At 45.8% G+C, this 24,448-nt stretch overlaps 5 protein-coding genes across 5 annotated transcripts; 3 read left to right on the top strand and 2 right to left on the bottom strand.

Annotated features, from left to right (window-relative positions):
* Window positions 1-5: 5 nt before the first annotated feature.
* On the top strand, window positions 6-1,738 carry LOC112883262 (BSD domain-containing protein 1-like). The gene has a single exon (XM_025948536.1). It carries the CDS (start codon window positions 180-182, stop codon window positions 1,473-1,475), a length of 1,296 nt encoding a protein of 431 aa, XP_025804321.1. The 5' UTR covers window positions 6-179; the 3' UTR covers window positions 1,476-1,738.
* Window positions 1,739-4,199: 2,461 nt separating this feature from the next.
* LOC112879617 lies at window positions 4,200-6,156 on the top strand. Its single transcript, XM_025943956.1, has 3 exons — window positions 4,200-4,356; window positions 5,622-5,778; window positions 5,887-6,156. The coding sequence occupies exons 2-3, from the start codon at window positions 5,623-5,625 to the stop codon at window positions 5,932-5,934; spliced, it is 204 nt and encodes a 67-aa protein (XP_025799741.1). The 5' UTR covers window positions 4,200-4,356; window position 5,622; the 3' UTR covers window positions 5,935-6,156.
* A 575-nt stretch (window positions 6,157-6,731) lies between these two features.
* LOC112879607 lies at window positions 6,732-9,714 on the bottom strand. Its single transcript, XM_025943947.1, has 5 exons — window positions 9,402-9,714; window positions 9,225-9,307; window positions 8,662-9,020; window positions 7,788-8,580; window positions 6,732-7,032 (listed from the first exon to the last, which is right to left on the bottom strand). The coding sequence occupies exons 3-5, from the start codon at window positions 9,016-9,018 to the stop codon at window positions 7,001-7,003; spliced, it is 1,182 nt and encodes a 393-aa protein (XP_025799732.1). The 5' UTR covers window positions 9,019-9,020; window positions 9,225-9,307; window positions 9,402-9,714; the 3' UTR covers window positions 6,732-7,000.
* A 1,471-nt stretch (window positions 9,715-11,185) lies between these two features.
* On the bottom strand, window positions 11,186-18,127 carry LOC112880389 (E3 ubiquitin-protein ligase SP1). Its single transcript, XM_025944983.1, has 11 exons — window positions 17,906-18,127; window positions 17,764-17,816; window positions 16,937-17,061; window positions 16,752-16,847; window positions 16,066-16,203; window positions 15,926-15,991; window positions 15,710-15,822; window positions 15,529-15,639; window positions 13,016-13,059; window positions 12,825-12,930; window positions 11,186-11,698 (listed from the first exon to the last, which is right to left on the bottom strand). Exons 1-11 carry the CDS (start codon window positions 17,980-17,982, stop codon window positions 11,596-11,598), a joined length of 1,032 nt encoding a protein of 343 aa, XP_025800768.1. The 5' UTR covers window positions 17,983-18,127; the 3' UTR covers window positions 11,186-11,595.
* Window positions 18,128-18,288: 161 nt separating this feature from the next.
* Window positions 18,289-22,335, top strand: LOC112880388 (DEAD-box ATP-dependent RNA helicase 57). Its single transcript, XM_025944982.1, has 11 exons — window positions 18,289-18,603; window positions 18,701-18,837; window positions 19,135-19,226; window positions 19,308-19,404; window positions 19,504-19,584; window positions 19,658-19,890; window positions 20,570-20,764; window positions 20,847-20,937; window positions 21,288-21,410; window positions 21,533-21,683; window positions 21,888-22,335. Exons 1-11 carry the CDS (start codon window positions 18,384-18,386, stop codon window positions 22,088-22,090), a joined length of 1,623 nt encoding a protein of 540 aa, XP_025800767.1. The 5' UTR covers window positions 18,289-18,383; the 3' UTR covers window positions 22,091-22,335.
* The last annotated feature ends 2,113 nt before the right edge of the window (window positions 22,336-24,448 follow it).

Below are 24,448 nucleotides of genomic sequence, written 5' to 3' on the forward strand. Positions count from 1 at the left end.
GTCCGTTCCAGGCTTCCGGGCTCCGGCAATCATCCAACCCGTGTACAGCAAGCGAAAGCGAAGCGAAGCCCTCCCCACGAACGAAACCTTCAACTTGCCTTTCCCGAGACTGCTCTCCGCGGCCAAATCCACCACGACCTCCCTCCCCGCCTCTCCAATCCGATCCGATCCAAACCCCCATGGATTTTTTCAAGTCCATCCTCGCCGAGCCCGATCCGGACCCGACCTCCCCGCCGCCAGAGCAGGACCCTGAGTCCGCTCCCGCCGGATCCGCCTCCTCCGCGCCCGCCGCTCCCGCTCCCGCTGGCGGCGGCGGCGGCGGGTGGGGCTTCGGCGGGCTGCTCAAGACGCTCACCTCGCAGTCCGAGACCGTGCTGGAGACCTACCGCCGCGACCTCGCCGAGTTCGGCACCGGCCTGCGCCGCGAGACCGAGGTGCTCCGCGAGGCCGCCGCCCGCGCCGCGCGGGACCTCCCGTCCTCCGCGCACGCGCTCGACGGGCTCGCGGACATCGTCGCGCAGGGCAAGGACGCGCTCTCCCAGGTCGCCGCCGCCGCGGCTGCCCCAGTCTCCGCGCACTCTGACGGCGGCGAGTCGGAGCAAAGCTCCGCCGCCGGGGCCCACGTCCGGTACAGCCGCTTCGAGGCGCAGCTGCGGGCGCTCCAGGCGGATCCGGCCACCTTCACCGCCGATCCCGAGGATGCAGAGGACTTCGCGGCTTGGAGTAAAGGGTTTAGTTTGGATGAGAGGAAGGACGATATCGAGGCCTTGTGCTACGATAGCGACGCGCTGGAAGCCATGGTCGACAGGCTAGTGCCGGAAACCGTGGAGAGCGAGGTATTCTGGGCGAGGTACTTCTACCGTGTCCATAAGCTGAAGCAGCAGGAGGACGCGAGGGCGAAGCTCGTGCAGCGTGTGATTGCTCAGGAGGAAGACGAGGATTTGAGCTGGGAAGTGGATGATGAGGATGAGGAGGAAGAGCAGCAGAAAGAGGCTGCAAAAGAGCCAGTAGCAAGGCAACAAGAGGCGACCAAAGAAGTGAATCATGAAGTGGAAGCGAAGGAAAATGAGAGAATGCTGGAAGAACCGGCTACTTTGGAGGGGGAACATAAGAATGCTGATGAGCCCCAACCAGTGGTTTTAGGTAGCTCTTTGGTGGTAGTGGATGAGGAAGAGAAGGAAGGGCACTCCAAGTCGAATGTTGAAGAATCAGGTGACAAGAAAGAAGCGGCAAAGCATGAGACCAGTGATTCAAGCAAGGATAGTGATTACTCCATAGTGTCTAGACAACGAACGATGGAGGAAGAGGATCTTGAATGGGATGAGATTGAGGATCTTGGAGAGCATGAAGAAAAGAAGGGTAGCACCCACGACCCAAGCCCTGCTCTGAAGGAGGAGTTGAGAAAGAGGCTGAGTGTAGCTGAAGATGATGAGGATTTGAGTTGGGATATCGAGGATGACGATGATAAGTCTTGAATACTCATGAATGCTGGTATGGAAGTGTCAATTGTATTTCTACATTTCTTACCTTTCATTACTCAAGAAAATACTGTGATTCAGCCAATAAATATTGGTTAATTGCACTGCTTATGCTATGGATATGTGTGTAAACTGTAAACACTCTAGTTCGATGATATCAAGTGGCAATTGGCTAAAAGCGTCAATCTACTCTGTTGTCTCTGTGGTGTTGTAAATATGTTGAGTTTATTTGACTGCTGTGTTATACTGTTGTTTGGAAACGTACATTGTCTGTGCCAGAATTTGGAACGGGCTTTGGACAATTTCTTTCAGAAAGAACTACCAGTAATGTGATATTCACTGGTAGCTAGTAATGTGATATTCATAGATATTGGAGATAACCTTTTCCTGATGTTGGTTCTCATGCATAAGTCATCAAGCTTTTATCCAGTAGCTGCAGATGCTGGACATAAATAATGACTGTCTTTACAGTAGCTTACATTTCATATTGTCTTTTTGTTCGGTGATTAGTGGAAACAGCAAACATTGACATCTTCATACTGATTCATTTACAAAGGTCTGCAGAAGTTACATATGGTTCCCAAGGATTGCTTATCTTGCACAGTGAAAACAACAGACATTGCCTTTTAACCGGGTCTAATCATTTTGCGTATCCATTGTCTGTTACCAAAGTCACACTGAGCTTGCTTTTCGCTACACCAAATTGGGAGGCCTGCCAGCATATTTGCCAGGATTTTGACTGCTGACAGCATAAGACCTGTGTATGTCTGTAGTAATCTTGTCTTGAGAGGTCCAGTATGTCCGTGCCTCGCAATAGAATCTCTTATCTGAAGTTCTCAGCAGAGCAAACGGTCCCTTCGCTGTGTATCTTGATTCTTGATTTGCAGGTCCTATCAGACGATGCCGACCGACCCTAGTATCATTTATCATTTAGGTAGTGTTTGGTCGGTGGGATGGCATGGAATGGAGCGGAGCGGTTCTATTTTTGAAGCTGTTTGGTTGGAGCACGAGAGAATGGAGCGGCGGTTCCAGATGAGGAATATTCTATACAGATTCGGGATGAGCTCGTCCCGTGAAATCGATCGAACGAGCTCGTTCCGCTTTTACGCCGTCTCACTCCGTCTCTCTCGCTCCCTGTGCTGTCCATGGCTACACCGCTGGAGCTTCGATTCACTAGGTCCGGGACTACGATTCGACGGCCAGTGCTTCGCTTCGGCCGCAGCAAGCAAGGGGCTGGCCGCGTGGCCGCAGGCTGCAGCGCACGCGCGCGGCCGCAGCAAAGCAAGCAAACAGGCGCGCGGAGCGGGCCGCCAGGCTGGAGCGGCGCGTGCGGCAGCAGGCGCATGGGGCCCGCCGTGAGGCCGCGGCGCGGGCGGCAGCCGGCGAGCGGGTCCCGGCGAGTGGCCGCGAAGCATGCGGCAGCAGCAGGCAAGCGGTGCAGGTAGCAGCAGCAGGCGAGCGCGATGAGGAAGAAGACGCGCTGTGCTCTATTTCACCGACAGATGGACCCCACAAGTAACGGTGGTTGACATGTTCGTTCCTCCAACCATGGAACCGCTCCAACCCTCCAATATAGAATGGAACCATTCCATCCCTAAAATAAGAACGGATGTCCAACCAAACGCTACCTTAGGGTCCGTTCGTTTCCCTATCTAATGGAGCCAAACCTCTAAATTTTAGAGGCTCGGAAACGAACGGCCCTCTATTCCCGTCGCACAGTAACTTTTAGACCTCCAGAAATTTTAGAGCCCGCGACGGCTCTAACGCCCTCTAATCCGCTCGGCTCGTCTCCCCACGCGCCCCCGCCCGCGTGCTCCTCCCCCCCCCCGCCGCCCCCGTGCTCCTCCCGCCGCCGCCCCTGCTCTCCCCGCCGCCCGCTCCTCCGCCGCCGCGGCGCCTCCCCCGCCGCGGCCCCTCCCCCGCCGCCCCCGTGCTCCTCCCCGCCGCCGCCCCTGCTCTCCCCGCCGCCCGCTCCTCCGCCGCCGCGGCGCCTCCCCCGCCGCGGCCCCTCCCCCGCCGCCCGCTCCTCAGCCGCCGCGGCGCCTCCCCCGCCGCGGCCCCTCCCCCGCCGCCCGCTCCTCCGCGCACCGCCGCCGCCCGCGTGCTCCTCCCCCCGCCGCCGCCCCCGTGCTCCTCCCGCCGCCGCCCCTGCTCTCCCCGCCGCCCGCTCCTCCGCCGCCCCTGCTCCTCCCCCCGCGCCCCGCCGCCCGCTCCTCAGCCGCCGCGGCGCCTCCCCCGCCGCGGCCCTCCCCCACCCCCGCGCCGCCGGCCCCCTGCTCCTCCCCTCGCCGCGCCGCCGCCCCGCCGTCCCCTCTCTCCCCCCCCACCGCGCCGCCGCCCCGCCGTCCCCTCTCTCCCCCCCACCCCCCGCGCCGCCGGCCCCCTGCTCCTCCCCTCGCCGCGCCGCCGCCCCGCCGTCCCCTCTCTCCCCCCACCGCGGCGGCGCGGCGGCGCCCCTGCTCCTCCCCCGCACCGCCGCGCGCCGCCGCGAGCTCCTCCCCCGCCGCCCCCGCCGCGTGCTCCTCCCCCGCGTGCGCGCGTTAGGCGCTCCGGCCGTGCCGTGGTTTTAGAGGCCGTAACGAACACCCCTCTAATATACCTCTAAAATGTTTATACCGCTAATTTATAGATGTATGTTTTAGACCCCTCTGATGCGAAACGAACGCACGCTTAGTTTCCTTTTCCCGGGAAACTAGGCCTCTACTAGGTCGGCCTGGTAAGAGCCCATAAATGGCTAGCCCATTCAGCTCACGAGAGAAACAACAAAAGCCGCGGCCTCCCTCGGTCAGGTCAGCCTCCCCCGCATCCCACCCTCTCGCAGTCGCAGATCCCCACCCTCTCCGCCGCCGGCCACCGCGTCGCGACCCTCGACCGCCAGGTACGCGGCGATCTCTCCCTCCTTCCCTCCTCCCTGAACCAATCCTGCGTCACGTCCCGCCGATGGGTCCCCGAACTGGGAGCGGGCGAAGGATGCGTAGTTTCATTCCTGTGATGGGGTCGCGCCGAATGGATCGCCTGCGTCGTTTGTGTGCTTCGGGCCTCCGATCTGAGTTGGCGCGCCTGTGTTTTTTTTCCTTAGTTCCATCGCTGTTGACTTGATGCGTTTATCAGTTGGAGGGGGCGGCATCTCGGCGGGCTCTGTTCCCGCGATCTGGCATGATTGATGATGTAGTTTTCTCCGACTTCGGTGCCGGTTCGATCTGTTGTCTACCTTAGCTACTTGTATGATTGGGTTAGCGGTTCCAGTTCTTGCTTCTGGAATTGTGCCGTGTGGTGTCAATGGTTAGCTAGGTGTCGGGGATTGCTACTACCTTGCGATGTCAATACGTCTTTGGTTTATTCCGTTACTGAATGTGAAAGTGATGTTGGCTGCAAGCTCCCACCGTGGGACAGCTGAGGCCGTACTTTTATCCATAATCTATAAAATGTGAAAGTGATGTAAAATGCTTTTTTCCATAGAGTTGTTTGATACTGTGGTTATAGATAGGAACAACATTGTGATTGACATTGATCAAATGGTAGATGGAAGGTGCATAATATGCTTGCAGGTTCTTTCAAATGTTGTTGCATGTGTGTGTGCCCATGGGATTTTGCTTAGACATGAAACCATACATATCATGCTTTGGAACTTGGTCTGGTTACAAAATTCAAATAAGTCTAGTGTATAGTGCTACCATACACTTTTCTGGTCATGACTAGCCATGAGTGTTGGCCAAGGAGTTGCTCAGAATAAGGTTTTTTTTTTCAGCCTACATTCTACATGTTAGTCTTGAGTGATCACTTGCACTAGTTGTTTTATTGTAGTTCAAATAAACCATCATCGTACAATGGAATATGGTGTGTTTATTTCCCAACTAAATTGTACTTTGATGTTTGAAAAGAAATTCCTAAAATTAGTAAAGGTGAATTGATATTTCTTTTCTGTTCTGATAGGTGCTAATAGGAATAGCCAAACAACTAATAAATCATCTGTGGACTAAATCATTTTAGGATGATGTTTTTTTCTTACAGATGTTACAATCAGTGACTACACACAATAGCTGTCATTAGATGTACACTACAATATGAGGATTAGCGAAACAGAGGCTATTCTTTTGTCATTGTGTTATTTAAGCTGTGTAGGTTTCTTTTCTTTTAATGCAGGATGACAGAAGCACCATTTCTGCCGCGTGAGAGGCTCTTCAAGCAGCAGAATTACTTCCAGAACTTGACCAAGCACACCTACCTGAAAGGGCGCTACGATGTGATCACCTCTGTTGCCATCCCCCTTGCACTTGCTGCCTCCAGCATGTTCATGATTGTAAGTTTCAGCATTCCCTAGGGCTATTATTACTTATTATTCTCCTTTTCTTTTTCTCGTCCGCACTCAACACTCACCTGGTGATTTGGTTTTCTGTTTCCTAAACAGGGTCGTGGAGTTTACAACATGTCTCACGGGATTGGGAAAAAGGAGTGAACTTCCGCAGGTTAACTAGTATCTCTAATTGGGCATGGAAGTAATACCATCCAGGCTATGAACTCTTCTTTGATTGCAAAATAATACTGTCAAAGAACAATTCAACTACATTTCCGCTTCATTTTCTGTTTGTATTTGTGGATATATACTGCCAGCTACTTGAAGGTCAGCGTTATCGCTGTTTCAGTTAATTGCACCATTCCTTTCCTCCTTTGTGTTTCATTTCAATTGAAGCTGGCTTATATTTTTGAGGTGAAATCATGTTATGCTTTGTGTTAATGTGGCTTAACAGCAGCTCAGCTGCTCCATCTCATGCACAAATCTCGTTGAAGCCTGCACGCCAAGAGATTGGCTAATATAAGGCCATCGTGCATCTGCTCATTATTTTTGCGTGTTCGGGAGAGCTTGATATCTGGTTAATATATTTTTGCGTAATTGATATCTGGTTGAGTTTGTCATACGTCATTCGAACTCAAATTCCTGATCTGCCTGTGAATGGAAACGGCCTAGCAGAAAAATATGGCGAATTGCTATATACCACGGCTTACATTTCACATATTAAAAGGACCACCCCACTTCGTTTGGGCTGTTGATGTTTTTCCAGCGACAATGAACACTGGTAGTCTTGGACTCTTGGTGTCAGGCGGTCAGAAGTGTCATCTTTCAGTTCCAGCTGTTGGCTTGGGAGATAGAAGCCACGAAGAACCGCAGGCTAATTAACTCTTTAACTAGAATGGAAATGGCAGTAGTACATACGAATGCTTCAATCAAAGAATGGGCTGGGGCTGGGAGGTTGGTTGGAGAAAGGAGTTAGATGAAATTAAAAATTTTCTTTCCGCAAGAAAGGTCCGTACAGATAATTCTTGCATCACTAAGAAGCTAAGTTAGAATAATCTTGACACGCAGACAGACCACATCAGAAAGTGAAAACATATGGAAGGGTATTCGAAATCTTGACACATGCTAACACCACATCAATAATTGAAGCACATGGATGGAGCCTAGAAGAATGTCACATGTTAAACTGTTCACAAATTCCTAGCCATCTTGTTCTCTAGAATACCGACTAACCAACTGAATATTGGATAGATTGTCCACCTGAAACAAAAGAAAATGACATACAAGTTAGGTTCATTTGCTATCGAAAGGAAGTTCAGATCATTTTTTTGTCCCCATCTAGGCAGCAACAACCAACCAATTGCCCCAAATACTTCTCTGCAGGATAAATGTATTGGCTTTTGACAGAGATAAAGCATTGCAAATTTGCAACCACTTCTCAACAAGAATATAAAGACTGGCAAACAAAACTGGTTCACATTTTACCATAACAAGGATAAGCATAAATAAAAACATTAAATACAATGCTCTTTGCATATAGGAATAGCCTTATAAAGTTATAGCGTGAACTAACAAACCAGAGATGTCAGCAATTGTTGATAATTCTCCTTGAATGCATCACAGGGGTGCTCACAAAACTATCAACAAGCGAATAATTATCTATTCTCGCGCGCACATATCTTGACACGTTACCTGTCGGAAGCAAGCAGCGACCGACTACTTATAACTTGAGCAAACTAAAGATGACATATGCAGAACCATCCATTAATGCTCCAACCCCCTACAGTTTGCGCATGTTGCACTCCTAGGAGAGGCAATTCGACGTCTCACATGCATAAACTCAAATTGAAAACAACGGAAACTAGTGCAAATAGCTTAACAATAATATACATATACCTCAGAAAGTTGAAACCTGCAGCAAATGCCAATGTAGACTTAAGAACAAATATGCTAAATGAATTTTTACAGCCATAAAGTTCAAACCAAGTATAGGATCAGAGAATCGCATGGCATACCATTGAGCATCTGGAGTATGTAATCCTTCTTATAGATTTCTGGCAGTGCTAAAAACATGTCCATTTGGTTTGGTTCCTTTGCGAATATGCTTGCGGCGGTTACCACTTCAATTCCAGTAAAGCCAAGCTTTTGTACTTCAGAAATGGCTGTTACTTTGGCCTTCCTTTGGGGCTCTTCACACATTGACTTCTCTTGTATCTCAATACCATACTCCACTGCTGCAATCACCCTGCCATTCTGAGTAATACTCTGGAAATGATCAAGAGCATCCTTGAAATGTTCCATCACTGCTGTTGTGGTGCTGACATGCTGAACAACACTCTGAAAGCGATCATGTGCATCCTTGAACCGTTCCATTGCTGTGGCCATTGCACCAGCATGCTGGACAACACTTTGAAAGTGATCATGTACATCCTTGAACAACTCCATTGCTGCTGCCATCGTACTAACATGCTGAATGGCACTCTGAAACTGACCATGTACATCCTTGAACTTGTCCAGAGACGGACAATTCAATTCAGTCATATTCCTTTTCCCATCATGCTTGTATTTCTTCTGACTCTTAGAGCTTAATGTTGCAGCCAAGGAGCGACCAGATACTCCTGTGGACATCCCGTCCTCCTCTTCGTCATCTCCAACTTCATTTGTATTTTCATCATTCTCCATGTTAGCAATTGCTTCTTCAGACCCTTCCAACCCTTCTCCGGCGTATCTGTCCTTGCCATATATTGCATCAAATGAATCAAAATATACAAATGGGACGCCATACAGACCCTTCGCTCTAGGATGATCCTGCAGCAAAAAAAAAAAGTCAAAACAGAAACATATCACGATGAAACATATAAAAGTGCCAAAATATTCAGAATAACGCACTTTGCAATATTCATCATATCGTTGTTTTTCACATTGTATCATCTTTCTAGTGTCGTCCCAAGAGAAGCCTGGCGATGCTAGCATATCCTTGATTGAATAATACTTCTGCTTCATCACTTTCAACCGAGAATCAACATGAGGGCTGGCTTTAATACCATGGCCAGGTAGCTTTTGCGCAAGAATGCTCTGTATGCCTTGAGAGTAACAATTCTTGAAGCCCCCTCCTTCAACCTTATATCTAGGATCGGTAGATACCTGGCACAAGGCTTTGACAAGCTCATCATCTTCTTCTGCTGTCCACTTCCTTTTATTTCTACCTCTGCCGCGAACAATTCTTGGGCTTTGAGTATGATTCATCCCTGGAACCAAGAAGCAAAACAAATCGACAAAAATCAATTCAGACTGTGCATAATACTTGTAGCACAAGTAGATTAGCACACGACAGTACTGAATCGCTTCAGACCCGAACAATGCCTCGCTAAAAAATACTGTGCTGAGTGCTGACAGAGTAGAGAAATACAAAGCATATGGCATTACGAATTGGAGAGAGCGATAAAGCAGACCTGCGAAGACCAAATTTCTCCCCGCAACTGCAGTTAGCTGACACGGCGAGAGTCGAGATGAGACAAAATCGGCGCTTGAGCACCTGAAAGTAAAATAATAAAAAAGCAAAAACCTCGTCTGAATCTGAACAGTTAGGTGTCGCTATGTAGAACACGGAGGAGCGCAAGGAGTCTCACCCCACGAACGGCGGTGGCCAAGACCGGAGGACGTCGGCGGCGAGCTGGTTGATGCAGGATTGGGAATGGGAATCCCGTGCCCGAGGGGATTAACGGATTAGGGTTTCTGCGGGAGCTCGGCTGGATCCTGAGATTGCGATTCCCGTTGGAGCGGACCTCAGCGGCTCAGCCTTCGTATCAGGGAATGGGTATGGATTTGGATTTGGATTTGGATTAGGACTTGACTTCCCGGGTGATAACAGTCCGGGTGGTAGAAAATCAGAACCTCACCAGGCAGCCGAAGATGCCGAGGGGTACGCCCGTAACCAGCGGGAGTTTAAAGTTTAGTAATTTTCAGCAAAATATACCATCCAAAATTAAAAAATAGAGGAAAAACTATTGTGAAAATTAAACTACGGAAAAGCTGCTTTTACTATGGAACTTATGGTGGAAAGCTACCTTTTAGTTGGCTGTTTAATTTTTTTGATGGAAGTTCAACCAAACACACCCATAGTATGTTAGCCAATGAACGTCTGCCTGCTTGGTACTGAGACATGAATTTTTTTTGGCATTGTTGGAGCACACTATGTCAATTACAAGGAGGTAGAATTAGGTTTGGAGATTTAGGCTAGAAGCTATGGTAGTATAAAAGTTAGAGAAGAAGTTGTCATTTAAGATGAAGGTCAGTGACAACAGTTACCTAGTTGTGGCGGCAGATTATGAAGAGTAGAGATGTTGTTAGCCGGTTTATAAAGGACATTCGGTGGATAGGAGTAGGGATAGTGGAAAGAGAGACCAATCGCAGATTATAGTGGAGCGTAGAGTGAAGGTACCGTAGAGAAGTGGTAGATAATATGACACGACAAACCAGATTCTAGGGTGTTATGGTATGACGAGATGGATCGACCAGCAGAGTTCTTGCGCTACGGTGGAGAAGCTTGGTCGGCACTTATCGAGAAGTAAGAAGAAGGGAAGGGAAGAGAAAAGAAAGGAAAGAAAAGAAAAGGTAAAAGATAAGAGTGGATGAAGCTTGCATATTATTTTTTCCCAAATCTGATATAAGAGCGGTCAAGGTGGAATTCATACATCAACTATGATAGTCGCTACACCTCATAGTGATTCCCATTTTACAAAGAAAGAGAACCAAGAGTGTCTAAATTAGTATATAAATAACGGATTATGGGACTTATTCTCAAGTCGCTAATAGTGCTATATCATGCAATTTTTACTGTAGCGGTTCAGAAGACCACTATAGCACATAATTTAAAACACTGGTCTTAATTCTTGTGTTCATCTTTGTTGATTTTCAGTCCATAAAATCGGTGGCACCCAATGCATATCCATCCTTAGGTTCTATTTCCAGATAACAGCCTTCTATATTATATGTATATTATATTGTTGGTGGCTGACCATTAAAAAAGGTTTTTGGAGGCAAGCTGTCCATTCAACATCGACTGTATTGTAGGTGTGCTAAAATTAATTGGACTTTATTAAAAATATTATATGTACAAACTAAGTCTAGTAAAATATTCTTTACGTAAATTTCTTATTATAACTTCCTAGTATTCCTTTTGCACATATAAGCCCAACGATTTCCAATTTTAGAAAGAGCAACAATCTTGCAAATTGATGGTTGCATTATCCCAGCCAAAAAGGCAAAGCCCTTTATCATCCCAGATCCCGCCAGGGCGCCTCTAAATTAACGAGGAACAAGCATATATGGGCTGAAAAATAATGTGCCAACAAGGAGTTTTCACTTATACATGTTACAAAATGAGCAGAAAAAAAAAATATACTACAACATATTACAAATCGTTTCTGTTTCTTATGACCCTGCCAAGCAAACCGGGCACAAAAGAATCATGAATGGTGTTCCACTCATTCACCAGAAAAATTGATTAATGTTAACAAAGCGAACTTTGTTATTCCTCTGCACAAATGTCCATTGGGCAGCGATAAATGTTACAAGCATCCACATTATCAATAAACTCGCTGCTAGCCTATGTGCATTTACACAAGAACGTTCTGTACACAATTGTAGTATTACAGGCAAGAGCACCCATTGGCTATGAGCTTGCAACGCTGTTCTGCTAGCAAACTCCTTGAAGAAGCTTCAACCCAGTATTGCAGTTCATGTCCTTGGTTGACCAACTGGTTTCAAAAGAAGCAGTTCAACGTGGTGGTCCCATGCCAGTTTTAGCATCATATATTACCGTCAATGGCGGAAAGTTCTAACAGCTTGGTCTATTCTTCTCCGGCAAAGTGGGCAATTTGTTAAATGTGAAGAGCACGCCATACAGCAACACATATGGCCGCACCTGTATCACAATTTATTAATTGCTGAGTTCCTTCAAGTGAAAACTTTTGAGAAAATTCCCCATATAGCATTGGAAAAAAAACATAGTTCCCTATATGGCACTAGAAAATTGTGTCTTCCCTAATTGACACCAAAAAACCATAAACGGTGCAGGAATATTCAAAAGTAGCCCTTGCGCTTTGCCGTCCGCTGCAGCCAATCAGGCCTGCCCATGGCCGCGGCCACCCGCAGCCTACCCGCCGCCGCCGCCATCAGCAGCCTGCCCACCGCCACAACCACAACCACCCGCAGCTTGCCCGCGGCGGCTGCAGGTCCCATGCCGGCAGCCTGCAAAATGGGTCACCCCCCATGTCTTGTTCAAGCCAGCGCCATCCGCGGCCCTCACTGCTGTCAGCCGCGCCCACTACTGTAGATCTAGGATTGGGGACAGAAAGAGCAGAGAGATCTTTCAAAAAGAAGAAAGAGTAGAGGGAGGGGAGGCGCGACTGTTCGCGAGAGGAGGGGTCGGTCGATGCTGGGGGATTCAGGGGAGGGAGGGGCTGTCAACAAGAGGCCCACTAATTTTGTTAGGGGTAGTTTGGTCCATAAATCAAATTCTAATATGTCCAACAGTGATTTCTAACGGAAGATGCTAACAGATGTAACGGCAGTGCCAAAAAGGGAACAAAATAAAAAAATTTGGTGTCAATGAAGGGAAGTAAAATTTTCTAGTGCCATATAGGGAGTCAAGTTTTTATCTACTGCTATATAGGGAATTTTCTCAAAAACTTTTAGGGATGCAAACAATGATAGCAGAACTAGTAATGTGCAGGGCTCAAAATGTGAACAAAACTTGTATTTCTGCAGTTCCACTCTTTGCTCAGGCTCCAACCCAAAGGATGAAGCATCGCACATAACACTGCTTATTGAGTTGTTTAACCATTTTAGCAATATTCAAGTGGTTGTCGAGTTATGAGGCAAGCTGTTAAGAGAGAAATTGAGAAACTAGTTGACATGAAACAGGAAAACCATAATGGTGGTAGTATGTTTGGGATTATGGAAAAGAAAAGGTAAGAGGAAAACAAGAAAATCAGGTTGTTCATTCTCAACAATGAACAGTCATGCTCTGGAAGATGAATGATACTTACGGCACAAAAACAGCATTGTACTCTTGCTCAAGGCATATAACACATATATCCAGCACTAACTGATCTTTTTTACTGTTAGGTTCTGTGTCCGATGTACCATTGCCACCTGAACAAAATAATACAAGATACTAATTAAACATGGCCATTACTAATCAAATAGCGCAATCAATCTATAACAAAAATAAAATCACCTTCAGCTTCTCTAGCTAGCCTTTGTGCTGCTGCATTAAGAACCCTATACAAATAAAATAGTATCAGAATCTTCTGTGCCCAATAAGACCTTAGTATGCCATCATGTGCATGAGTGTTGGTTTGTGGTAACACTTCTATGCAAATAGAATATTTTGTTTTAGATTTTGGTTGCATTTTAACCAAGCAAAACACTAGTTGCAGGGTTAAGATACAGTTTACTCACACTTAGGGCTGGACAAAAAACTCGTAGCTCGTTAGCTCGCTCAGCTCATGACGGATTCGGCTCGGCTCGATAGAATTTTGTAACGAGCTGAGCTGGAGTTTTTGCTCGTTTACTTTAACGAGCTACTTGCGAGCAGCTCGCGAGCCAAACGAGCCGTGAGCTAGCTGTAGAATCTTGGTTGTAAACGAACTGTGAGCTAAATGTTAAGGCCCAAGACAGCCCAGCCCAAGTGTTCTCCGAGGGTCTCTGAATTCAGAATTCTGTTTTCCCCATCCCACAAAGCAACACAAGATGCAGCAGCCGCCGCCGCTCGTACTCACCGTCCAGGCTTGCTCTTTCGAGCTCCTATTCATCCTGCTTGCCGTTCTACAGCTCTCCACCATTGCCTAGCCCACAAGCTCCAGGCACGTGTCCACCAATTGCAATGTCGGTGGGGTCATGGAGGCCGAGGTGGCCACAACGCTCAAGATCCACAGGCCACGGCTGAGATCCGGCAAGCAGGTGAGGCAGTGCTCTTTGATGTTGCCGCGGCCGGCAAGGAATCACGTTTGGAGGCTCGATACTGCCCATCTCATCTATGGAGATGTTGCTAATCCTCCTCTATCGGCAGACTGGATCCAGCCCTCATCTCCTCTTATCACGGCCGGCCGGAGTTCGTCAAGTTCCTGCAGCCAAATCCATGGCGCGGGGGAGACTGGCGGCGGCCAACTGTCCTCGACGAGGCAAGTGGCAGCGGACCTCCTCGCTGCATGACCATCACCCCATGGTGCGGCCGGAGTTCATCCTCGATGGCAGCCTCGCTGATTTCTCCATCAGGCCTACTACAGGCATCGTGGCTGCCCTGGCTCGTGAGCTCAACGAGCTAGCTTGAGCTAGCCAGCGAGCCGAGCCTAGCTCGACTTTTAGCTCGTTTGGATAATGAGCCGGGCTGAGCCAGCTCGTTATCCTAACGAGCCAGGCCGAACTGAGCCAAGCTGAGCTGAGCCAGCTCGATATCCAGCTCTACTCACACTTAAATACTTCCTCCAATCACAAATATAAGTCCATCTAAATATATCCTAAGTCAAATCTTTTTAATTTTGACTTGCAATATCTATTGACAGGCCCGGCTCTAAGCCTATGCAACAGAGGCGATCGCCAGGGGCCCAAGCCGAAGGGGGCCCTTAGAGCTAATATGTCCATATACCTCTATGCTCTAGGTCTCAAGACTCCTCCAGCCACAGCAGCCACGCGCTGGCACACAAAGCATCAGGGGGAGGCTGTGATCGAGATCAAGGCCTAAAGCGCAGGCACAACGCACACCGTACATGGATCGTCATCCATCAATCATCCTATCATCTATCGCCGGCCCTCGCTCAAGAGGCAAAAGAGATTGACGGATCATCTTGTCGATTGGGATCGCGCTGCTGCCTTCTTTGTGAGTGTGTGCGTGCCCTTGCCTGTTGCTGTTCCTACTTCCTAGCCGCCAGGCGCCAGCAGGCCCATCATCGTATCACGGCAACACTGAGATACTGAGTCGCCGACTAGCCGAGAGATATGCCTTCCTGTTGCTTTCTGATTCTCTGAATTTGGTAATCATACTATGTAGCTTTATTTTGCCGCTAATTTAGTTTGTATTATCAACATTGTTTTTCAACAATTAAAATTATTATTAATGCTATTTTCTCGTTTATCTGTTACATATAAAAAAATTTAGCCTAAAGGGCCCATAATATCAAGTTCGCACTAGGGCCCTCAAAATCATAGAGCCAGCCCTGTCTATTGAAATATATTATCTCAAATGAAAAGAGTTATATATTATGAAAGTATATTTCATAATGAATATAATAATATCATATATTATGAAAGTATATTCATAATGAATATAATAATGTCAATCTTATGCTGCCAATCTATACAAATTAGATAATGATGGTCAAAGTTAAACGGGATGACTTAAGACAAACCTAAATGGACTTCATATTTATGATCAGAGGAATTATTGTATTAGTATTGTCCTTTTCAATTTCATGTAACCTCTACAAAAGTTTTATGTTTATATTAGCTGAAGGTTGCAAATGCGGGGTTAATTTCAATAGAACGGCATAAATACAAGACCACTCAGCATCACCCATGCAGTTCTCACACAAGAAAAAGTAACGATGTAAAATGATGCAAGTCCCAAGCCATGGCCAGAAAAGAAAGACAAACCTATTAAAAAATTCTGAACATGTAAAGAATGCCACTAAGTTTTCTAACGATATGTTCATTTGGATGTCCTAAAAGGAACTGATGTTAGGAGGTAGACACCTTTTCTGCAGTTCATGCCGGCGCTTTCTTTCTAGAAAATGCTGTATTGCACGCTTTGCAAGAAGGAAGACACCGAATGTTGCAAAGCCCATGGAAGCAAGCCGGTATAACCTGTCACAACATGCTATTAGCATCATGAGACCATAACTAAGACAAAAAGTGTTCTAATGAATTTTCCTACTTGGCCCATTTTCCAAGATTCAAGATAAGTTGATCAATGCCTTTTGGTGATACATAAAATGGTCCTTTGTGAGGTCGCTGAATTCGAATAGTTCCAACATCATCTTTAATGGCCTGTTCATACAAAAAATAAGAATAAAGAACAAAAGGAAGAGACAAAAAATAATACATTAGACATGTCAACAAGAAGTAATGCAACAGAATATAACCAATTTACCTCACCAACAACCGTCAAAGAGGTTCCAGTTGGAAGAACCCTTTCAGTCCGCTTTACTCCGAGCATCTATAGGATTATTATTTAACCATCAATCATGTTTGTCTAAGCATTGTCACTGTTGAAGATGCGATTAGACAAACCTTCAATCCTTGTAAATAATCTAGAGTTCCACGTACAAGTGTCCGCCCTGATTCCTCAAAAACCTCACTGGCAACAGTTAAAATTAAACCAGCTGCAGCACGAGCACCAACCACATAGACACGTCCAGTTCCATCATCCTAGTGATATTTAAAGGTTAGAGAAACATCCCACTTGCAAATTGTGGATAAGTTATTAAAAATGGTATCATTTTTTCTTTTGCCTGAAGGATTCATATAGTGAATATGGAATAGCCATTTTCATTTTCATCCTGAGCTGTAATAATTAATGTTTAAATACCTATTTGTTATATCTTAGGCTCAGCGTTATCATTCATTTTAGACAAGAAGCTCATGTATGATTTCAACAATGCCTAAGCTAGGGTCTAATTTTGGGCTTGAGTCTGGCCTCTAACAAGAAGCCAGAGCTAGCAGGCTGGGCTTTGGAGCTTAAAAGCTGACTTTATCCACACAGCAAGCTAAAACAATAAGCTCACAAGAAAAGCTTAAGGTAATCCAAGCAGAGACCATGAGCTTAGTTGGTTCGCTACTATAAACCCAAGTCCGCAGAAATTAGCTTATTGATAAACCCAAATTCGGGGACATAATGTGCTAGTTTGATCCTAGGCTGAATTGAAAATCATATTTGAAAAAGAGAGAAAAAAGAAGAAGCTATAACAGTCAATTACCAGATACCATGGAACCTCTTTGCTAACAGAAAGCATCACTGCAGAATCTTGAATCCAGGATCCAGCATCATTGTGCTTCAGGAAGTGTTGCTCTGCCTACAAAATATAAAGTTTAAGAAGAAATATTTATTGCAGCCTGTGTACTCATCACCACAAACAAAAGAACGAACGAATTCAGTAGTTACCGTTTCCTCAACGATTACACCTCTCATGCCACTTTGTTGGCATATAAGTGGCGTGTCTGAACCAACTCTTCCAGAAACAGCAACTACAAGTGGTAGGACTTTACTTGCAGTGTCCAAGATAGCAGCTGTCCAAGACGGTGTAGACATGTCACAAAAAATATCATTTAAATTTACCAAACTGGTTGGCAAGTTCTCAAAATATACACATAATCTAAAGTTTCTTTTATTTATTTAACCAATCAAAACACGAGAAAGTTAAAGTTATTTATATTGATTATATGCTGAGAAAATCTGCAAACAAGTTCTAACTGCCAAATCTGAGCCCAAGTTGATAAACTTATCCCACTTGCATTTAAGCATTTTTGCAAAAGAGCGTAGATTAGTGTTCTGGTTCCTGGACACTACCACACTAAAATCAACATTTATATCGAAAAAGAGAGTGAAATGAAAGAAGAAACAACTGAGCAAGCATATCAAAGTCAAAAGTTGACAATTCTGTAAATCATACAACCACAATCAAGTTAGTTCAGTGTAAAAACTTTAAACCTGATACAATTCTACCAGCAAACAAAACCATATAAAAAACCCAGGATGCTAACCTAAGTAAAAGGAGTACTAATCTAAACTCATCTCAACGGGTATATCAAACTGTGCAACTATAAGCTTCGGCCAATTTTTTATTCTCACATATAAACACTTCGGTTTCACTATCCTTCTGTAGGAAACACAAAAATAGGATTAGTCTAAATCAAACAATGAGCCTTCCAAAAGGCTGAATACATCAACCACAAATACAGTAACCAAACCCTAGCCCGTTACTTACTGACCTAAATCCTTCATGCTGCCAGCCCTTGCCACCGAGCGCAGCACCTCCGCATCCCTGAGAACCAAACAAACAAATCAAAATCACAGGGATTCGACATAAATCGCACCGAGAAGGAAAAAAAAAAATATGCGAGGGATCGGCACCTTCCGCTGCTCCTCCCGAGCAGATACAGCGCCGCGGCGCTGAGGCAGCACCCGACCCCGCCCCACGGGATCATCATCGCGGCGAATCGAGCTCGAGAATTGTGGTGCGCGAATGGAGGCGGAGATTTGCGCGCCGAATTCTTCCTTTTTCCTACGGCCGCGCTATGGGAAGGGGCTGGAGGGGGGGCCAAGCAAAGAACTGGATACCAGAAGCGGAAACGGACGCGACGGAAAGGTGGCCCCCGGCTGTCAGATACGCTGACTTGTGGGGTCCCAGGGTGACCGCCTCTGCAGTCAGCCAGTCACACGCGCGTTGGTCCCACGGAATGGGGAGGGCGGGTTCCTTCTCTGCCGAATGGGCCCGGCCAGTTCTACTTGACCACTCACTGCAGGTGGGTCCCGGAGCTATCACAGAGAGAAGCAGGGGTGCCTAGGGTTTTAGAAGCGAAGGGGTTCTCCGCGGCGGCGACGGCGAGCAATGGAGAACTCGAAGCTCTCGTCGGCGCTCTTCGCGGGCACCCACTTCAACCGCAAGCGCTTCGCCGCTGACTTTGAGCGGTTCCACCAGGGCCCGACTCCCTCACCCGCCGCCCCCTGCGCTCCGTCCCCGGAGAAGAAGCGGAAGCGCAAGAGCGGCAAGGCGAAGGCGAAGAAGAATCAGAAGAAGCGAGCGGAAGCGGCTATCGCCTCGTCGTCGGGTGGGGCTCGGTTCCGGTTGGTTCGCCTCGGGTGGTTGCCGCTTGGGTACTGATTATGTTGCTAATTTCACTCTGCCGTGTGTGCTGTACTTTGCAGATGCTGTGGAGGGGTTCAATTTGTTCAAGGGATTGACGGGTAAAAATGATGAGCTGCGTTCTGAGAAGGTGGATACAGGGAAGGATGAGGATTCGGTGGCTGTGAGGCGGCGGAAGGAGATTGAGAGGGAAATCGAGGTAATTGAAGTTTTGCAATGCACTGGTGTTGGTGTATTCTGCCATGCTTGTCTCATTTATGTAAGCATGTGGCCAACTTTTGTTGGACTGAATTCTCACTCATGAAGAACTAATTGTTAAAAGCTTGCCATATCCTAAAATTTGTTATGACCCCTTCATTATCCTACTTGAATTGACAGTAGTGCCAAGGAAGCTTGGAGTTTAGATATTTGCAATTGCAATTTCCAAAGTTTCTTACCAATGAGTCCTCTGGATGTCTGGAGTTTTATAGTTTGATTTTGTTTTTTCACTTTGCAGAGGGCTGCAGTTCTTAGGAAGAGGTTTGACATTCACATTGCTGGACAAAATGTTCCAGCACCACTTGAGAGCTTTGAAGAACTGATTTCAAGGTTAGTGTTTTCAACCACAGTATACTTCAGGTTAGAGTGGAATTGTTTAAGGTGCTTAGGTTGATTTCATTTTTGCACTAGGTATGGTTGTGATTCCTATCTGGTTGGGAACTTGTCAAAACTTGGGTTTCATGAACCTACACCGATACAAAGGCAGGCCATTCCCATTCTTCTTTCGGTGAGTGAGTGTGAACTCTGTTTGGATTTAGTCCTCTTGCCTTGGAAACCCTTAGTTGTTTTAGCTGTTGAGGTGATTTAACTTTCATTCCTTGCCTAGGGGAGGGAATGCTTTGCTTGTGCACCTACTGGTTCTGGCAAGACACTGGCTTTCTTGTTTCCACTTCTTATGAAAATTAAGGTATGTCTTTATAGTATTGCATTGTGCTGTTCGAATTGGTTGATATGCCACTTGATGAGTATTGTTCTAATAGCCAGGGTCTAAAGGTGGTGTTAAAGCCGTGATTCTTTGCCCAACAAGGGAATTGGCTGCACAAACTGTGAGAGAATGCAAGAAGTTGGCTAAAGGAAGGAAGTATTATATTAAATTGATGACCAAAGATCTCTCCAAATCAGGGAATTTCAAAGATATGCACTGCGATATCCTTGTTTCCACCCCGCTTCGTTTGGACCATGCTGTAAAGAAAAGAGACCTTGATTTAAATAGGTCTGTGATCATAGCTTGAATGTTTTGTTGAATTGTTGTTTTGTTTTCCACCACAATTGGTTTCCATAAGCAATTTATTGATGCCCACTTCTTAGAAGTTGGAGTTTCGGTTTATGTTTGATCATGTCTGTTAACTTGCAGTTCCTTTTTCTAACTTTTTTTTTTCTAAACACTTAAAGCTAGCATAGTTGTGCAGCTTGAAGCATTTCATGCAAAAATGATAACTTGTATGCGACTACAATGCTTCATGTGTCATTCAGAAAATTTACCAGTTATTTTTCTATTTTTTAGAAATATTAGAAAGCCTGTGGTTCCTGTATTCTTATATTCAATTTATTTAGGAATCAAAATTTTATAATATCAATCAAGCTAACTAGGGATGCAAGTGGGTACCCAATGGTGTTTTATGGGTCAACTAAATATTACGATGGCATGCCATCCTAGTTCATTTCTCCTCCTAAATTAATTACGCACAATGCCATCCTAGTTCATTTTATCAAGTTTTTGAGTCGACCCAATGACCCAAAATAAATATAACTTGCATCCCTAAAGCTAACCTTATGCTGGTTTCCAACTCATCTTTGTTTTCTTATTATTTAAGGATGAACTGTTAATTTTTTTTCTTTCAGCATTATAAAGCGTAGTCTAAAATCTAAATAACAGATACTCCGTTTTGCAGCGTGGAATACCTTGTCTTGGATGAATCTGATAAACTTTTTGAGCTTGGATTTGTTGAAGTGATTGATTCAGTTGTTGAAGCCTGTTCCAATCCTTCAATAATTCGGTCTCTGTTCAGTGCCACATTGCCTGATTCAATTGAGGCTCTTGCACGCACTATAATGCATGATGCCATTCGAATCATTGTTGGAAGAAAGTGAGTACCTTCCTCTAATATATGAACCTAAATCAGGCCTGTTTAATTTGTTATTTTCATCATTGTTTGTTCAACTTAACAGGAATTCAGCCTCCTCACTGATTAAGCAAAAGTTGATTTTTGCTGGAACTGAGAGGGGGAAATTGTTAGCTCTTCGCCAAAGCTTTCAAGAGGTATTGTATTAATAATCCTTATCTGGTTGTGTCTCTGTTGTCTCCAGATATATACTTGAGTTCCAAATTAGTTGTTGGAATGTGGAATTGTATTTGCATGAATTTCAAAAAATAGGTTGCAGTTATTGGAATATAAAGTACTGATGCTACACAGATTTTGTTGCTAATACCGAACTAACCCACCACAGTTCCATGTAGCGTTTATGCACTAACAACACATATGAATAAAAAAGCTAGGCTTGGACCTAATCTGCTGCTTTTAGTAATCATTTGAACAAAATACAAAAGTTTCCTTATTATGCTTTCCGAGATTGTTACTTATTGTTGATCAACCTTTTATTGAATTGTAGTCCCTCAATCCACCAGTATTGATCTTTGTTCAAAGCAAAGAGAGGGCAAAAGAGCTTTACAAAGAACTGGCATTTGACGATGTTAGGGCTGATGTGATTCATGCAGACCTCAATGAGCAGCAGGTATTGCTTTGCATAATGTTGTTACTAGTGCGTAAATGTCGGTGCTATTTTGTTTATAGTTGTAATGCTGTTTGTCTACATCAAGGCTCACATGCTGTCAAATTATATTTCCTTTACTGCAGCGTCAGGATGCTGTTGACAACTTGAGAGCTGGAAAGAGCTGGGTACTGATAGCAACAGAAGTCATTGCTCGCGGAATGGACTTCAAAGGTGTAAACTGTGTGATAAACTACGATTTTCCAGAGTCAGCTGCTGCCTATATTCACAGGATAGGTAAGACTTTCACATCTACCTCATCATCTTGCCTGTTAGGTTCCTTTTTAATTGAATTCTGATCTGGTATAAATCTGCCAAGTTATTTCTTGTGCTAATAAGTTTAAGTGATCCTTTGATGTGTCTGCAATCTTGGCTGTCTGCATTTGTCCATCTGGTGGAGGCACCTTGGTACTGAAAGACCTTATATATTATCTATCGTAGGACGATCTGGAAGAGCTGGCAGATCTGGGGAGGCCATTACGTTCTTCACAGAGGAGGACAAGCCATTCTTGAGGAATATCGCGAACGTGCTGGTATCTTCTGGATGTGAAGTTCCTTCCTGGATAATGGCGTTGCCGAAGCTCAAGCGAAAGAAACACAGGGTGGATAGGGACCCAATCTCCACCATACCAGATGAAGATTAAGAATAGCATTTTTGAGATAATTCATTGGCTCCAGTTATCCATGTCTGAATGCCCAGAGTGGTATTGTAACCATAGCACCTTTGAGAGTTGAGATGCACGTTGGCTTCAGTTTTCCCTGTTTGAATGCCCGGTGTAACGATTGGTCTACTAACTGCGAACCCAGACGAGCACATGCGTATCTTTTGTTATTCGCAAGTTTTGTGATCGATTAATGAATCGTCAAGTAAATCTATTCTGTTTGCCAATTGGATCAATCATCTGTTTTTTAGACAGGAGATCAATCATCTGTTAACAAACATTTTCATGTTTGGTTGGTATCTCCCCTTCATTCAGATTCTTAACCCCAGATCGAATCTCCGGCGGAATGGACGAGCGAAGAGCTTCTGCCATGGTGGAGGGGGCGCACTGGACCCTGAACTTGCAGCGGCCATCGGCGGCGGGCGGATTATTGAAAGGAGGGAAGAAGGAACCCAAACGGATGACGAGGGCTTATTTGAGAAAGAATAGGAATATTTATGCAAAATGTTGATCCAGTATTAATCACAAAACTCCCTATTTCGGATCACGATTACTATCCGCGATCCAAACTAGGGGATTTTATATAAATATACTGGATACTATATTTACCTAAAACCTCCTAATTTGGATGGAGGTTATTAACCGTGATCCGAAAGAGGGGCCAATCTGTAAAAGATCAAAGCCGGCGATACGGCGGCGGACGAAGCCGGCGGGCGCCGCCGTTGCCATACATCCAGCACCCACCACCGCCCCTTAACCTCAAGCGAACGAGCCCGAGGACCCGGCGCCGCCGACGTCAGAGGTCAGCCCCACGCGCGTCCAGCCACCGCCTCGATTTGAACTGGAGCCACCGTCGGCAGGTTGTAGCGGGTGCGTACATTGGTGTCGTCGTCGTGTGCTCCGCCTCGAAGAAGATGCCGGGATCGGGCACGCTGGTCGCTGGCCAACAGCGCGCCGTGGATCACCATCACCGTGGCATGGCAGAGTGCCAAACCTCTCCCTCATGCTCGCGCTTCCGGCACGGGGGGCTTCAAGCCCAAAAACTCGGCCAACCACCAGCCCTCCTCTCCCGCCGGCACCGGTCCCTCTGCCGACGCCGCCGCCGCCGCAGCTCCTCTCCTCTCTGGGGCAGGGTGGTGGAGGTCCATCCATACGAACGTGGATTGGTTTCTTCTTTCAGTCGGATTATTGCAGAGAGTTCGATCCGCTCGCTGGTTGGAGGGAATTTTCCTTCGTCACGCTCTTCAACAATCCAAAACCAGAATTCCCTCTCACAGTTGTGCATCATTGGGGTTTAAGTATTACCATTGGAATCAACTCTGTAAGTCTCTGCTTTTTTTTTTCTTTCAGGCTCATGTGCATGTAGCAAGCTCGTGTTGTGAGAGGCATTTTTTAGTCCTTATCGTAGCGTATTTCATTGCCTCATAAGACTGTCTCTATACACCTTGCGCTTTGCTAAATGGGGCATCAACACATCAATCATCACCTATTTGACTGTTCTGGCTGCTGCCAGCTGCTTTACCACCTGTATCTCTCAAACTGTGATCCAGAATCGAATGGGGCACAAAAAGTAGATGCAGCGAACTTAAAACTCCATTTTTGCCTGTACGGAAGACTTGACGTTGTTCGCCTGCCAAAACTGGAGCATCTCGAGGGGGATACTTCGGCCCCATGCCCCCCTGTAATTTGGTGTCAATCCATCCCTGAAGGAATTATACCTCATATTCCCTGCCCAAGAGGATCATCATTCATCAAAGATGTGTGTCAAGTGAAGTTCTGAGTGATACTGCAAGCATACATACTATGAAATTAGATTGCCAAGGAGAAAAGGTTAGTCCATGTACATTTTTTATGGACTGCTATCGTTATCATTTCAAGGTTTACTGTTTTTTAATTTAAATGATTTAGAACAAAGATCTATGTTCAATGTACCCAAGAGTAACTTCATCAAAATTCAGTAGATATACCATCCTTGGTCTAGCTTTTGCCTACTTTGTTTCTTCCCTAATACTTGTTGTTTTTGCTTATTGTATCAATCACTGTTTTGCATTTATAATTGCTAGGTGACCTCTGATTAATAAAAATGAACTAATGTGGTGAGTAGTGAGCATGGTTTATTGGTGTTTATGTATGTCCCACAGGTATGTAGAGAGGGACTGAACAGCAAAACGATAATTGAAATGAGCTTCAAAACATTGGGTTTTTTTATAATAGAATAATGGTTGTGTTGGTGTTTGTTCAGTGGGCTGTAAATTTAGCTGCAAATGCTCTACGTTCAGTGTGGGTAGTGTTTTTTCGTATTCCTCACACCTGAAAACTGAGTGCTTACAAGTTACAACA

Source organism: Panicum hallii, chromosome 2, assembly GCF_002211085.1.
Source record: "Panicum hallii strain FIL2 chromosome 2, PHallii_v3.1, whole genome shotgun sequence".
Classification (NCBI taxonomy): Eukaryota; Viridiplantae; Streptophyta; class Magnoliopsida; order Poales; family Poaceae; genus Panicum; species Panicum hallii.